The sequence below is a fragment of the Triturus cristatus genome, chromosome 10 (assembly GCF_964204655.1).
Source record: "Triturus cristatus chromosome 10, aTriCri1.1, whole genome shotgun sequence".
Taxonomy (NCBI): Eukaryota; Metazoa; Chordata; class Amphibia; order Caudata; family Salamandridae; genus Triturus; species Triturus cristatus.
In genome coordinates, this window is record NC_140593.1 from 1,048,407,302 (window position 1) to 1,048,422,994 (window position 15,693).

Consider the following 15,693-nt stretch of genomic DNA (forward strand, 5'->3'; position numbering starts at 1 on the left):
CATCATCCCCTTTGGTTTTGCTCTGTCTGGTAGTGACAAGCTGGCTTGGACCAGTAGGTGGCCACACTAAGGGTTGGTAGGTTTCAGGGGATCCCTCAAAGGGGTCCTCTGTGTGCAATTATTAATACATTTGACACCGAAATCAGTGAAGGTTTATTAAGATGAGGTGTTCGGTACTAAAAGTCCCATAGTACAGTCACAGAGCTGGAGAACTCGTAAAAATGACTGTCCAGCCCTTGTACTCTTCAAGCCTTCCCTGTTCACTTACAATATCCAAGAATCAACATGGTTATTGCAGGGGCATATCCGCTCATGCAGATATGTCCTCACAGGTGAAATTGTGCTCTCTACCTTAGGGCTATAATGCCTGCCAGATGGGTGTCTTACCTATTTCACATGCAGTGATTGTGGACATGGCACACAGGGAAGCGTGCTATATCGACTCTTTGGTTTTATCTGCACCGAGGCACGCAGTCTGCGATGGCAGGGTGCATGGCCATGGTGAGGGGACCGTAGGGTGGCACAATTCATGCTGCCCTAGGTACCAGGGGTTCCATTTACTAGGGACTTACAAGGAGTGCTGAAGGGGTGCCAATGGGAAACAAAAGGTATTTTTGGGAAAGAGCTTCTGGCACAGGGGAGCAGGTTGGAAGGGACCCTGTGCACTTCCACTCGAAATGACACAATTTTTCAGGCAGAGAGTGGGGGCTAACCGTGTCCAAAAGAGGCACTTTCCTACATTAATGGTGTTGGCAGGACAGCACATTCACAGGTAAAGCAGTAGAAGTGACGACTGGCCTTGTGCCAACACGCGGCGCGGTTGTCCCACAGGGTTAAAGTTTCCCAGATAGCATCAATGCTGTAAATATAGTCTATTCGCCAAGGGGTACCGCAGCAATAAAGGAGATAAGCTGGGGGCCTAAAGGCCGTGCCATAAATGGGCAGCTCGTAAAACTGTCATGTTTCTTTCCATTATGACTTCACTGTGACTCATTCCAGCCAATGGGGAACCAGCTCATGTCTCCAAACTCCCGAAGCCCCAGCTGACAGCCTGTCACTCTGAGCTCCATCACCAGAAGTGGGCAGTGTCACCCCAGCGCCTGCAGCTGTCGTCAAATCACAACGACCCAGCCCAAAGGTAAGCATACTTCCATTGTGCAGTGTTTAGACTTTCTTGGGACATGGTCTATACCAGATGCCTTCAGCATCCTTTGGGGAAGGACGGGAGCTGGTGGAGAAGTGGTGTAGGATATTGCTTTAAATTAAGGGCATATGTTTACACGAAGAAGAGCTATTTGTCTATGAACTGAATTTGTTATCAGACAGAAGCACGCCTTGGAAGCAACAGAAGGACTAGTGTGGCCTGAATAGCAACTTTCTGAAGTTCTCACTGTTCCCGGATGTATGAAAGGGCATCAAAATCTGCCTCTTTTAACACTATCATATAGGGCAATGTATATTAGGTGGGGCAGAGCCTCCTGCTGCTGCTGTCACGGTACCTTAACCCAGACAATTAGCTGAGGCCAGCACGTTGACTTGCTGTCGTGATGGCAGCCTCTGCCAGGCAGATACCGCCCTCAATCCCCAGTGGCATACAGCAAAGTGATGGCACCTCCTGCAGAATGTAAGGAGGGGCCCTTGAGTCTCCCATATCTCACAGATAATCAATGATCTTGGTCTAAATAGGGGCCCTCCTGAGGGGTTGAGGGAGCCCCTGAAAATGTACCCTCCCTGCATGGGCTTGTGTTGTGCCCCATTCCAACCCTGGGCGGCAGCAGAGCTTGGCCCCATGGGACAGGGGCGCATCAAGGAGGAGTGCAGCAGGACTGCTTCAGGCAGTAAAATGCCTCCTGCTTCCTTGATTTGGCTCCAGAGGATAAGAGGCTTAAAATCAAAAGGATTCTCCCTTAAGAGCAATCTGAAGCAGAGCCGCCCCATCCCGCAGAGGTGGGTACAGCAGCTGTATGGCTCTTCAGCTTGCAAATGGAGATAGAAGGCACGGGTTCCAGAGCTTGTTTGGTTTGTTGCCTCTGAACTGGTCTTCAAGCCTCAAGAGTCCACTTAGAGGGATACTGAGAGATGAGGATGCTGAGACGTCCTGAATGAGTGTGCACAGAACAGGATGCACCAGAACTAAAACTGCGGTAATGATTCCAGCTCAACTACAGTACTGCAGGCCCGTCTTCTAGGTGCTCCTGGGGCAGTTCATTGTGCTCTGCCCAATATATTCTGTTTGCTCTGCATGAGCGAACAAAGTCACTTTGCTCGTGCTAACCCTTTTTTTTATTTTACTAAAGTGGCCAAAGGATCAAATTAAAAACTTTGGACCCAACTATTTGTCCAAAATGAAGAAAGCATCTGTTAAAGGTTGTGAATGTACTTGTGCTGTTTTGGAATCCAGTGCGCTGCATTTTCAGTGCAAACACTTCACATTTCTGTGCAAAGCTTGGAAAGGACACATTATTGTCTATCTGTTGAAGTACAGTAGTCCTTGTTTAGCCAGTGCTAGGAGGAATTATACTTGTGGCTGTTTATGCTGTCTACAGCTGAGAGCGATAAAACACACACACACACGCATATATATATATATATATACATATATATATAATGGGATTTATGTTTCGGCGGACTGGATTTCTGTCACAGTTGTGACAGAGTAAATTGTCCACCAAGATCTAAATCAGAACCATAGGTGTTTGATGTACATTGGCCAATACATGTTTAATACAACAGCGTAGCCTGGTGGTGTTTGTTGGTTCATTGTTACATGCATGAGTGAAATGATCAGGCCCTAGGTGTGGTCCTCAGAAGGAGACCCTGAGACTGCCCCTGTTTACAGGACTCAAAATCTACTTTCCTCAATTCCATTCAAGGCAGAGGAGGAGAGATCTCTTCCCAAGCCTTTTTGTGAGCCGCGAGCTGCAATTCTGTTTCTTTGCAAGGTTTCATACCTTATCCAAAGTAAGACTTTTGTTGTAATAAACAGGGTTCTTTAAATCTCTACTCTTCCTTCTGCTGTCGGAGGCTCGCTTGGCCATCAGGACCGGCCTGAAGAAGGATACAAAACACAGAATGCGCTCCTTTGGCATTAAGTTTCCTGCAAGAACTTTGCTGGATGTCCTCAGACCAAGGAACACTGTGTAGTGGTGAGAGGTCAATATATCACTGGGCGTATTCAATCCATACATTTTCAAGCAGCCTCCAGGTAAATATTCATATTAGGAAATAACCTGGATGCAAAGACTGCTCACGTCCCTGCCTGCTCTGAAACCTCCTGGTGTTGTGCCTGGAAAAGACCTCGCTCACAGCACCAGTCCATAACTCATTCACTCTGCACAGGGTTCATAGTTCAAGTCCACCTGTGCCTATCAGATCAATAAAGCGATTCAGGTTCTCATATTCACTCATGTACTATCAGTCATGATTCTGGGAACACAAGGTGATGCTTGGTAATCAGATTAGGTTTCGTCCGCTATATTTCAAATTTCCAAATTGCTTATTTTGTACAAAATAATAATAAGTACACAAATAATTGTAACAATAATAACGTTATATTAATAACAATAATAATACTAGATAATTGTAAAATAACAGTGATAATACAATACAGAAAAAAGCACAGGGCCCAAAACCTTTTAGGACTTTGGCGTTACTGCCCAATCCTGATTCCACATTATGCCCCTTTCCTTTGTTACCTACATTTCCTGAATCTTTATCTCACTTGGGCAGGTTCTTTTTTATCGTTGTTTTCTGTTGTTGTAATTTTATCTCCTGTTCCCTTTTCTGTCTTTCTGTCTCTTCCTCAACTTCAAATTATGAAAAATAAATCCTGGTCCCAAAAAATGAGGGCCAGTACTCATCACCTGCAAACACCGGCACAAATTTAGAATTGCAGTTGAAATGTTTCTGAAAGAGGAGGGGAAGAAAAGTGATTCTGTTGTTTGATTCCTCTCTCTGATTCTTTCAGGGGAGTCACCAATGTTTGTTCACTAAACGAAAACATTGCCACTGGGGCAAGCGATAGCCTTGCTCACGGAGAGAGGATTTCTGCGTAAGTGCTGAATTGCAGAGTATTGTTCTTAATCATAACACTTGCAGCACAATTAGCACTTACCAGTAGATCCAAATCACTGTAATACTAAGTGCTTGCCTCAGTCAAGGCAACAGCACTCTGCATATCCACTATCGGAGAATGGCCCTGTAGAGCAGGCGCACGTCTATGCAGCAGATCCATTAGGGCTCTAACTTGTCTAATCCGGTAGTTGTCCCATTTCTTGTGGGATCGGGCCCCCAGTCCTGGTGGATCCTCAGAAGTTTCACCAGTGGAGTGTATCCTCAAATTTGCAGTGGATCACACAAACCTGTTTTTGGGGTGAAGACCAGAAAGCTCACAATCGATTGCCGTCTGAATGGAAACTAACATGTGCGTGGTTTCTGTGCCACCCTGAGGCGGCCGTGCAGCTATCTCTGAGTATTCCCTATGTTTCCAGGAAAATAAAGAAAAGTCAATGGGATGCAGAGGTTTGCCGTTAAGAGAATCAAATTTACACTAGAAAAGTGGAGGAACCAGACAACAACATAGTAGTGGAAGGAAAAATCTCATGTGAATCAAGCACTGGTAAAGCCAATAAGTCTGTCTTGCATTTTCAGCCCTGATCAAAACATTTTGAAAAGCCTCCACCAGTGAAACAAAAGGTTTAAAAAATCACTGCTTTAGGTATGTGCATCTGAGATAAATAATTTAATGTGTGATATCCTAGTGTCCTTTTGAGTTGCAAAACAGTCCCTCATACATTTCAATGCACACATTCTATAGGAGGCAGAATGATACATCAAACAGCCAATAGCAAGAGGTGGGAGTGAAATACTCCGCTGGGTTGTGTCAAAGCTCCCTCTATGTAAAACTGGAATTAATTGGTAACAATACATCTCGGAGACAGCCGTGCTGTTCAGACAGTGCTAAAAAATCTAACCGCGTCAACACCCTGAGACTCAACTGTGTCCATCATTTGTCTATATGGGTGGGATCTGTGCCAGATTCTCACAAGGGCCACATTTCTTTTGATACATCTATATGGCAATAATTTACCAAACAAGCGGTTATCCTGAAAATATAGTACTCATCTGGCTTTCTTGAACAGACATTGGTCGGTCTGTCTCTGGCCTCACCGTAGACCCCATGCATTTCCTTGGATCTTTGTTTTCAAGGATTGTAAGACCCATGAGTAACTTAGCAGGAGCAGCCAAGACAAAAGTACCAGCACCTGACAGCCACCAGTGGAAGGACAGGGCTTCTACAGAGATCCAGTACATTATTCCATGAAGCGGCAGGGGCAAGACAGAAGTTCTGAAAGTGAGGCTCAGCAGAGGCGGCACCTTGCCAAATGCCAACTATCTGTTGGGGAAGCCTCCTTTTCTACAGGGGCTTTAAAACATTAGAAAGGAAATTCAAGGTAGGATGTTTAGGTTTTTTTGTGGGGTTGAGGGGTGTAGGCTGTTTGGAAAGATAAATTAATGAGAATGAATAAGAGAAAGGAAAGTTTTATGGAAAGGAAATGGTAATTGATTAATTTTTTTAAGTGGTAGCTCCAAGAAAAAGTGAAAAAAACTAGGCTTTATCAATACAACACTCAAAGCAGATGTGTGAGCCTTTGGGAATATAAGCACAACTCATTAAAGCAGAATACATTTCCTAGGAATGAGTCCATCTCGGGATACATGTCTAGAGCTGTGCAAATGGATGACCAATAGAGCCTCACTAGCAAAGCCTGCTCACGCAAAGCACTGAACACCACGTCAAAAATGTGGGCTAATGTAATAGTCTGGTCGACAATTTACATCCGTTTTTGAGATGGTGTGCAACCTGAACGCCACAGGTTGAAACCTGCAAGGCTCTTTCGAGGAGGATAAAATGTATACCATTAACCTGGGTAATAACTAACGCCTGTTATCAGTGCCTAGGGTCGAGAGAGTCTAAACAATGCACACATTATACGGTATAATTTATACCTCACTTTGTAAGCACAAGTAATAACCGGGTGCAAAACACACCTGATGCCTGCTGGAAATATTTTTTGCAGTCGTTTTGCCATGTGGGTCAAAAGGATCCCAGGAGAGTTTAGCTCTCCTTGAATTTACTCCACTTTTGACCTCGACCCTCCCTGAGTGCAAAATACCGGAAAATGTGGTTATAACACTATCCAGCATTTTAACCACTGCCTCGTACGAGTCCTGCGTGCATAATTGTAATGGTTGCTGTGACCCACAAAGAGGAAAGACACAAGCACTTAGGTATATTTATAAGTGCTACTTTATTCTTAAGTTACAGGGTATAGGAGAGCGCTGGGAGACGTCCGATCAGCTCTCCGACAATCGCGCTAATAAATGCGATTTCCAAGATGGCCGCCGCGTCCTACGTCATCGCGCACACGCGAAGACTAGAACGCTACACTACATATCTCCCCCCTTTACAGATATACATTTCACAATTAAGATAATGTCTCTCAAGCTACTTGTTGCTGGACTCGTTCCCTTCTCCTATCTCAAAGTCTCTGTATTTCAACTGTCTTACTACAGCTCTGCCCATGCGGGTGCACCTCACCGGAGTCTTGGACGTGTACTCAGCTACTTCTTGGGAATTCCTTGTTCCACTTCTTTCTGCACTCCAGGGAACTCCTCTGCACGGCGAGCTGATGGTGCTTCCCGACTGTTCCTCCGCTCCTGTATCACTCCTTTTCTCTACTTCCTCTTCTCTTTCTCTTTCTCTGGTTATTACCATTCCTGCCCCCTCCGGATTGACCTCCATTTCTTGTGTCCGGGGAGTTGCTGTCTGTCCACTTTCTTTCCCACTCCATCTCAAGATCTTGTTGCATTTGGACATCCTATCTTGGGACCAAACCTTTCCGTCGCTCAGTAGAGCTGCTCGCTTGTAGACTTCCTCCACTTGCATGGGTGCACTAAACTTGCTGTCGCCTTTTCTTCTTAACTGGGCTAGTTTGAATCGAACCCATTCTCCTCTCTCTAACTCCGTCTCCTTGACATTCCTCCTCCTATTATAGTGTTCGGTATATATTCTTTGAGCTTTTTCCAGATTATGTTGCACTACTGCTGGAGACCACTTGCTTGTGATCGTGCGCTCCTTCCAGACAACATTGTCCTTCGTGAATGGGTCTCGGCCTCTGAGAATCTGGAAGGGACTGTATCCTGTGCAGGTCGCGGTAATCCTGTATGCCCACAACATGCACTTTAGTTCTTTCTCCCAGTCCTTCCCCGATCCTATCGCTGATTGTACCGAGCCCATGATGACTCTATTAAACCTCTTGGCTAGTCCGTTCCCTGCTGGATGGTATATGGAAGTATGTTTGACTTTTATCCCATTCCTTTCCATGTACGCATTCCATTTTTCCGACGTGAACTGAGGCCCATTGTCACTTAGGAGAGAGCGTGGAATACCTTCTCTGAGGAAAACTGTGGTTAGAAATTGTAATATTTTATCTGTGTCCATGTCTTCCTGTATGTCCACTTCAGGCCACTTGGAGTACCGGTCCACCAGTACTGCTACGTATTTCTGGATTCCCTGGTTATCCAATATTGGCCCCAAAATGTCTATCGACAAATCTTCCCAAGGGTTGGTGGGGTGGCGATTTTCCCTAAGGGAGGACGCATCAGACGTTGGGACTTGTCCGCTCTTTGGCATTGATCACACTCCCGCACCTGCCTCTCTATCTGGTTGTCCATTGCTGGCCACCAATACATCTGTTTCGCCCGGGGCTTCGTTTTCACAATGCCTAGGTGTCCTTCATGTATGATGGCTAGCAGTCTTGGTACCAGCGCGTTGGGCGGAACTACTTTTTCGCCTCTCCGCAGGAAGATCCCTTGGTCACATACTGATAACTCCTCTCTTACTTCAAAGAATTTTCTGAGCGCTGCCTCCATGTGTCTCTTCTCTGGCCATCCCCCAAGTGTGTACCTTTTGACCTCCACGATGTCCGAGTCAGTCTCGTACGCTTCCTTCCACTCCTGTTCGTTTATCACTCGTTCGTGATCTTCCGTGAACGCCACTCTAAGGTCTTCCTCCTCAGATTCACTCGGAGCTTCCTCCATAGCTGCGGCACGACTGAGGTAGTCTGCTACTTTGTTCCTGGTTCCTGGGATATGTTCTACATCATACCTGTAATCTAGTAATTTCAAAGTCATTTTCGCAATGCGGGGGGTCGCATTAGCATGTCCAGATGACGTAAGGACTTTGACCAGGGGTTTATGGTCGGTTCTGATCCTGAATCTTGTACCCCATAGGAATTGGCGGAACTTCTCCATGGCCCATACTGCCGCCAACATTTCCTTTTCTATCACACTGTACTTTTGCTCCGTGGGCGATAAGGATCTGGACGCAAAGCTGAGGGTGGCTAGTTCCCCTTCCTTCGTTTCTTGCATTAGGACCGCTCCTAGGCCCCTTTCACTCGCGTCTGTCGTCAATACTGATCTAGCTTGCTGATACTATCCACTCAAGGGAACTGCTGTGCTGATGTCTGTCTTGATCTTCTGGAATTCTTCCTGAGTCTCCTCAGTCCACTTGAAGGTTGTTTTATCCCTTAGAAGTTGGTGTAAGTGGTGTGTCTTAGTGGCAAAGTGCGGTACAAATTTGCTGTAGAATTCAGCCATGCCTAGAAAGGATCTGACTTCTTCCTTGGTCCCCAGAGATGGCGCGTCACATATTGCTTTGACATTGGATTGTTTAGGTGTAATGCCTTGGTCGCTGATCTCATGCCCTAAGTATGTGACAGATGTCATCCCGAACCGGCATTTGTCCCACTCTGCTGTGAGTCCATTGCGCTCCAAGACATGTAGGACATTGGACAACTTGGCGTCATGGTCTGCTTTGCTCTTGCCCATTACCAAGATGTCGTCTTGGAAATACTGAACTCCTTCTACTTCTTTAAATAGTTCGTGCATGAGTTTCTGAAATACGGCCGCTGCCGAGGCCAGTCCGAATGGCATCCTGCGAAACTGGTAGCATCAGAACGGGGTTATGAACGACGTCACTCTTCGGCATGTGTGGTGTAGGGCTATCTGATGGTAGGCTGAGGTGAGGTCAATGGTAGAGAACCATTTCACCCCTTTGGTCTTCGCTAGCATTTCGTCTATCCTTGGTAGTGGGAATTTTTCTACTATTATATTTTTGTTTAATTCTCTCAAGTCCACACACAGACGCACCTTGCCGTTTGGTTTCATTGCTACTACCAATGGAGCCAACCACTCCGCGCTGGTGATCGGTTCTATGATGCCGTTGTCCTCTAGTCTGCGTAATTCTAGTTGTACTTTCTCTCTAATTGCCAGCGGGATATTTCTCACTTTGTGACACACCGGTTTCGCCTCCGCCTTGAGCTCGATCTTGTGTGTGAATTTGGTTAATTTGCCAACCTTGCCTCCAAACACTGTAGGGAATTCTTCTTTCAGTTTTCCTGCGACCGGTTGTTGGTCTTCGCTGGTCATCAAGACTTGTGTGGTGCCTCCGGGGTTCAATTGTATTCCCAGATCTCCTTGGTCGATCCACCCCAGAACCGAAGGGCCTTTCTCCGCCGCATACAGTTTGCATCTCGCACTCCTTTCCTTGAATTCAAATTTCAATCTTCTGTACCCCACCATAGGGATCGGGTCTCCTGTGAATGTGACGGGGCGAATGTCTGGGGGTTCCATGTGATGCCCCAGGTGCTCTTTGAAGTGTTCCTCCCATACCGTCCTTTGTATTATGGTGTACGGGGATCCTGAATCTGCCACCATCTTTATTGGTATACCTCCTATCACCAGGTCGCACTGAGGTTTCTTGGAACGGTTGCAGTTGATCCCAAGTATGTGTTCTTCTATGCACAACACGCCGTCTTCGTCTTCTTCCCCTTCACTTTCCGCCTCTGTCTCCTGTGCCACGTATTTTACTGCTGCTCTCTTTTGCTTACGGCGACATACTTTCTCGTAGTGCCCTACAATTCCGCAAAACATGCATTTTGCACAAAATGCTGGACATCGTTTGTCATAGGCTGGATGTGACAGACTGCCGCACCTGTAGCACGTATTCTTGCCTTCATTACTCTGCTTCTTTGTCGGTGCTGATTTGGGCATCCATTTTGCTTGTACTCTTGTGTCCCCCATAGTTCCCTTTCCTTTTTCCGGCAGTTCTGCTTCGGTGACTTTGTTCACCATGGGCCTGGCTGTTGTCTCTCTCTTCGCCGCCTCTGCACATCTCTTTGACAGCTCTGCCTTTTTTACCATGGCTTTGACTTCTTTCAAGGTCGCGTCTCCATTTATCCGCAGCTTGTCCTGGATCGTCGCGTTCGTGGTGTGCATTACGTTCTGATCCTTTATGAATTCGTCGTGTAACGCGCCAAATTTACACATGGCCGCTAATTTCCTCAACGCTGCTACATATTCGTCTACAGACTCCCCCACTGCCTATTTTCTCTGTTGGAAGTTGTATCGGTCTATGGACGTGCACACTGCTGGTCTGTAATGCTTATTCAGGTCATCAATAGCATGCTGGAATACGTCATCATCTGCCGCTTGTCGTGGAGTCGGGACTATGTTCTGGAACACTCTAATGCCTTCTGGGCCTAGGTTGTGAAGTAATATCCTCTTCCTTCTCTTGCTGGGAAATGCTTCTCCATTCTCGTCCTCTAGGGCTTCCAGATAGTTCATAAAGTATTCTCTCCAGTCTTCCCATTTCATCGATGGATCTCCTGGTTTCGGTAGGAACGGAATGGGTGTCGTGAGTGAGGACGGTTGAGCACACATTTCTGCTCTTCTTCCCGGTGACTCTTCTTCACCCCTAGGGCTGCCTGGCGCGCTTTGCCTTGGTAGGCATGGAGGGCTCTGTTGCGACGCTGCTCCACCCCCTGGTCTGTGTCCTGCTTGCTCCGCCAGGGCCTCCGGCGTTCCGTCTGTCGTCCGCGAACGGGAGAGTTAGCCTCTGCGTTTCCCTGGTCGCTGTCTTGCCCCCCTTGACTCTCCTCACTGGTGGGCAGTATATGTCCCGTTGCGGTCGGTCCTCTCTGCTTCTCCTCTTGCCTCGAGGTGTGGCTGCGTGGTGCTCTTTCCATTTGCACCTGGCTGTTTGCGCCGGCTGCGGTGGGCTGTGTATACAGTAATGCTTTGGCCTGTTCCTGCGCTCGTTGGCCTAGCCTTCCCCTCTGCCTTACTCTCCTTACTGTCTGTGCCTGCGTGGGACGGTTTCTGCTTCCTATGTTGGTGGGTGAGTTGCCCCTTAGTCAACGTGGGTTCTGGGCTGTGCCTGGATGTTCGTCTTTTTTTTTTCCCCAGACCCTCAGCCTCGTCGCCAGTTGTAATGGTTGTTGTGACCCACAAAGAGGAAAGACACAAGCACTTAGGTATATTTATAAGTGCTACTTTATTCTTAAGTTACAGGGTATAGGAGAGCGCCGGGAGACGTCCGATCAGCTCTCCGACAATCGCGCTAATAAACACGATTTCCATGATGGCCGCCGCGTCCTACGTCATCGCGCACACGCGAAGACTAGAACGCTACACTACAATAATGCCTAGTGCTTTACATGGAAATAAACCACTTCCTTATTGTATGTGCAAACGTGTCAATCCGTCCAGAAACTCAGAGGAAATCCCGTGCAAACATATTCCTCATCAGGCAGTTTTTGTGCAAAGTTTACGACCGGACCGCGCTCTAATTTAGCCAGTGACACTCAGCGCCCCTCGAGTGTCAGCAAAACGACTATCGATTAAATCACCCAGGACGCGCTGACATTGCCTTTTATGGGAGCAGTGTCTGATGGCCGCAGTGAGACTCCTTGTAAACAGGGTCAAAGGTAAAGGTGCAGACAGACGTGGCCAGCATAGCCTCGCATGACACACAGGGAGGAAGTGACGTCCGAGGGACACAAGAAGGGCCACACCCTTCAAGCCAGCCCAGCTCTCCCCACCCCTCCCAAAGGTACCTGGGAAAAGGCAAGTAAACACACCATTCAGAAGCTCAAAAACTACCCCCTATGAATGAAACAAGGTGCAAAGCGAAATGTAACAGATTTTATTAAGGAATTGCAATGGCCTTTCAGATAATGCAGAAAGCAGTAGGAATGTTGTGTTCTACATAAGTGGTCTCAACCTTTTAACTTCCATGAACCCCCACTTAATCATTTCAGAAACCAGGGGACCCCCACTGGATCATTAGTGGAATCCTGCACCCTCCCCTGTTGTGTTGTGAGGATTGCGTGTAGTGCGACCTCACGGGGGTATTCGCTCGGACCTCCACCAAGGGCTGTGACGCACAATAAACACAGGAGCTGTTTGTACGTGTCAGTGGTCTCACTCGCTGTTCGCCAAACTGGCGTACGTAGGGGCGGACACTCTTTATTCATCACATGACCCGACGTGGCGTGCCAGTTACGTCACAGGCACGACACCCCATCCCCTCCCCCCGCTGAGTCATTACTGGAAGCCTGGGACCCCAGCCTAAACATTGACTATGATTTGTACCACAAAACAAAACCAAAAAAATGCAGAAAAAATGCATTTATCAAACGAATACACAAATGATGACACATTCTATTTAAATCTTATAAACACATATAAAAAAAATAAAGATTTTAATTTTAATAGAAAAGTTGGAACTTTTCTAAAATCAATTGAGGCCACTCATCCATACTATATTCTGTTTGATACACCTGCACTGCTCCCACGAGTCAATCTGAGGATACTAATTACATTTTTACCCTCCAATTTCTAATTCCTTCACATTTACAGTACGTTTTAAGGGGCGTCACTTTTAATATAAGAAAAAGTGGCATACCGGTGGCGCAAGAGGCTTGTAAGTAAGCCCCTAAATGTTTTAATTGTACATGTAGCTTCTTTATTTATATACACTTTATTAATCTGTTAATATAATATGATTTTCTAAGTAGGCGCAGACCCCCTGAGGAGGCTTTGCGGACCCCCAGGGGTCCCCAGACCATAGGTTCGAACCACTGTTCTACATATTATTTTCTGTTTTATTACTTTTGCTCCTAAATTCATGTAGTTTTAAATTTAGGTGTAGTTACTGACCACTTTAGCTGTCTAGAAGACCTTACGTTAGCAATCCTTGAAAAAAGTACAATAAGAGGTAAATAGACGTGGCTGGATCTGCACCATTAATCCATTGACTTTCATGTCTTCTTCGTAGTATGAAATTGCTTTAATTGACTAGCAAGACCATGTCATTTAGTGTATTGGTACATTAACCATGTGTGTTCCCAGTAGTTTTGCATGAGTAGTCCTTTTGTTAGATTTGAGATATAGCATGATTTGTAGTTTGTAAATAAGTTAGTGTGCTATTAGATGTAGTTACTTTATGAACATAACAGCATTATGATTGCCAGTTAATGGCAGGTTTGTTAAGGAAGGGGGTTTATTTATGCGTTTTTATACAGCGCATACTTTACCCGAAGGTGTCAGAGCGCTTTACAATAGAACCAGTTACATTACATGAGGACTTCAGAGCCCAAAATTACATAAAAGATATAAAAATATACAAACAGATAAACTCTAAACTCAAAAAGAATGGTAGTAAGCACAAATGTCTACTACAGATACTCGTGGTTAGAGTTACATATATACAAGTTGCAAATTTACTCAAGAGTACATATTAACAAAAGTTGAAACGATTAGGGTTGGACAAATATATATTACATATTTACAGATTCATTTGTTTTACTTTGCTGTCATTATGGCGTTCAATTTGCGTCTTTTTTGTTCACAAACGAAAGACGTCTGTGCATTAGGCTTTCTTTAGGAAGCAACAAACTAATGGCCCTTTGTAAATAGTACATGGAAAGCAATATTTTGCTGTGTATGCCTTTTAAGTTCACCCCTTAAAAAGCAAACTTCTTCTGAATCCTTTGCATACTGCTTTTTGAGAGTACATGTTTCGAACGCAATCTATATAGCAAAGGAGACCATACTCACAGATTACTTTGCATTTTTTAAGAATCAGTTACTAATAGAAATAAAAGAACAATTTATGAAAGGCCAACAAAAGAACTGCAAAACAACACCTGGAGGAGTTGGAGACTAGCAGATTTACCAAAGAATCTTTTATACTGGGGCTCACAAAGAGTTAGTTGGTAAAGTGACAGGACCAGGTAGGACGTTGTGAACTAGTGCGTAGATAAAGGTTGAGAAAGCAGATGAAATATCATGAGCTTGTCACCAATAATTTTACATTTTTAAAAACAAAAATAAACAAAACAGTGTTCTAAGCAATTTTACTACATTTCTCAATTATAGAGATTTGCCTTATAACGAACGGAGAGTGTGGATTCTATGGAAACCAATTAAAATATGTTTTTCCACAAAGCCCTCATTACGAGTGTCCCATTAATCCAGATTGGTTCAGTAACAGAAGTTACCTGCAGAATCAGGATTACAAGTTTATCGGCAAGACTGTGTTGCTGATGCCCCTTCCCACACCCATTCGGACAACTCACGAAGAAAACACTTGGCAAATGTGAAGGGAAAAAAGTCCCAGTGTGTGTGAAAACCCATGGAGATTGGTGCAGAAACACCAATTGCCAAGGCAATTTCCCATTGGTGAGGGCTAAACTTTAAGTACCAAGGTATTCAGGTGTCTCATAATTACACATCCCCGTGATACCGTTTTCTCTGGTGCAGGAAAACCACATGGGTATCCCAGGTGAACTTGTAGTGAGACCTATAGTAAGAAATTAACAGAGCACAGAGACTAACAACCTTGTTGAGTTATTCACAAGAGTGAAACACACACATAAAAAAGTGCTCCTTCTCTTCATCCCTCCCAGTCTGGCTTTAGAGCGGGCTTCTTCACAGAGACTACCCTACTGGGGGTAACTGAAAGACTGCGTCGTCTTTTGGATGCCGGAGACACCGTGGCCCTCATTTTACTAGATCTGAGCACAGCTTTCGACACGGTGTCTCACACCATGCTAATTAAAACCCTAAGTGCGCTAGGCATCTGCGGCTCTGCTCTGAAGTGGCTCTCTTCTTTTCTGTCAAATCGAACCTTCACCTTCTGTAAATGATGCTCCCTTCAACCCACCACTTTGTTCCTATTATTCCATATCTACCCCGCTTTGTGAGGCAAATCCACGTTCCCCGTGTGGCATGAAGGAGGTCTTCTATAACCTTTGTGGAGGACAGATTCCACTTTGAAGACTGTTTTTATCTGGTCACACTATTTCATCCCAAAGAATTTCAGTTTGTTTATAATGTAAATGCTTGGTGTGGCATTGGAGTGTAGGCTTTGATGATGTTTAGGTAAATCACATCAATCGCCATCCTACTCTCCAGCTCCCCCTATAGTCCACCTGTTCTTGCTGCTAACAGTATTCATGACTCTTCTTCCCACAGTTCACCATGGAGGATGATATTGCTGCACTGGTAATTGACAATGGATCTGGTATATGCAAGGCCGGCTTCTCTGGAGATGATGCTCCGCTTGCTGTCTTCCCATCCATCGTGGGAGACCCACGACACCAGGTAAGTGACCTCTAATTTGCAAGAACAGCTTGGTATAGCTTGGCTCCTTTAGTTGGTTTTCCTTTCTTCAATAATTAGTTGAGAGATATTGTGCTAAACGATTTAAAACCACAGAAGTACGCTTTAGGTCCCTTTCACACGTAAATACCAATGAAGTGCATGTCTGGTACCAATCAAACA

At 45.4% G+C, this 15,693-nt stretch overlaps 1 protein-coding gene across 1 annotated transcript in view; it reads left to right on the plus strand.

Moving 5' to 3' along the window:
• The first annotated feature begins 1,119 nt into the window (after positions 1 to 1,119).
• Positions 1,120 to 15,693, plus strand: part of LOC146796534 (actin, cytoplasmic 1-like) — a 57,290-nt gene continuing 42,716 nt past the window's right edge. Inside the window, exons 1-2 of the mRNA XM_085629155.1 lie at positions 1,120 to 1,138; positions 15,385 to 15,513. Coding sequence (XP_085485281.1) covers positions 15,391 to 15,513 — 123 coding nt within the window. The 5' untranslated portion in view covers positions 1,120 to 1,138; positions 15,385 to 15,390. The remainder of the gene's footprint in view (positions 1,139 to 15,384; positions 15,514 to 15,693) is intronic.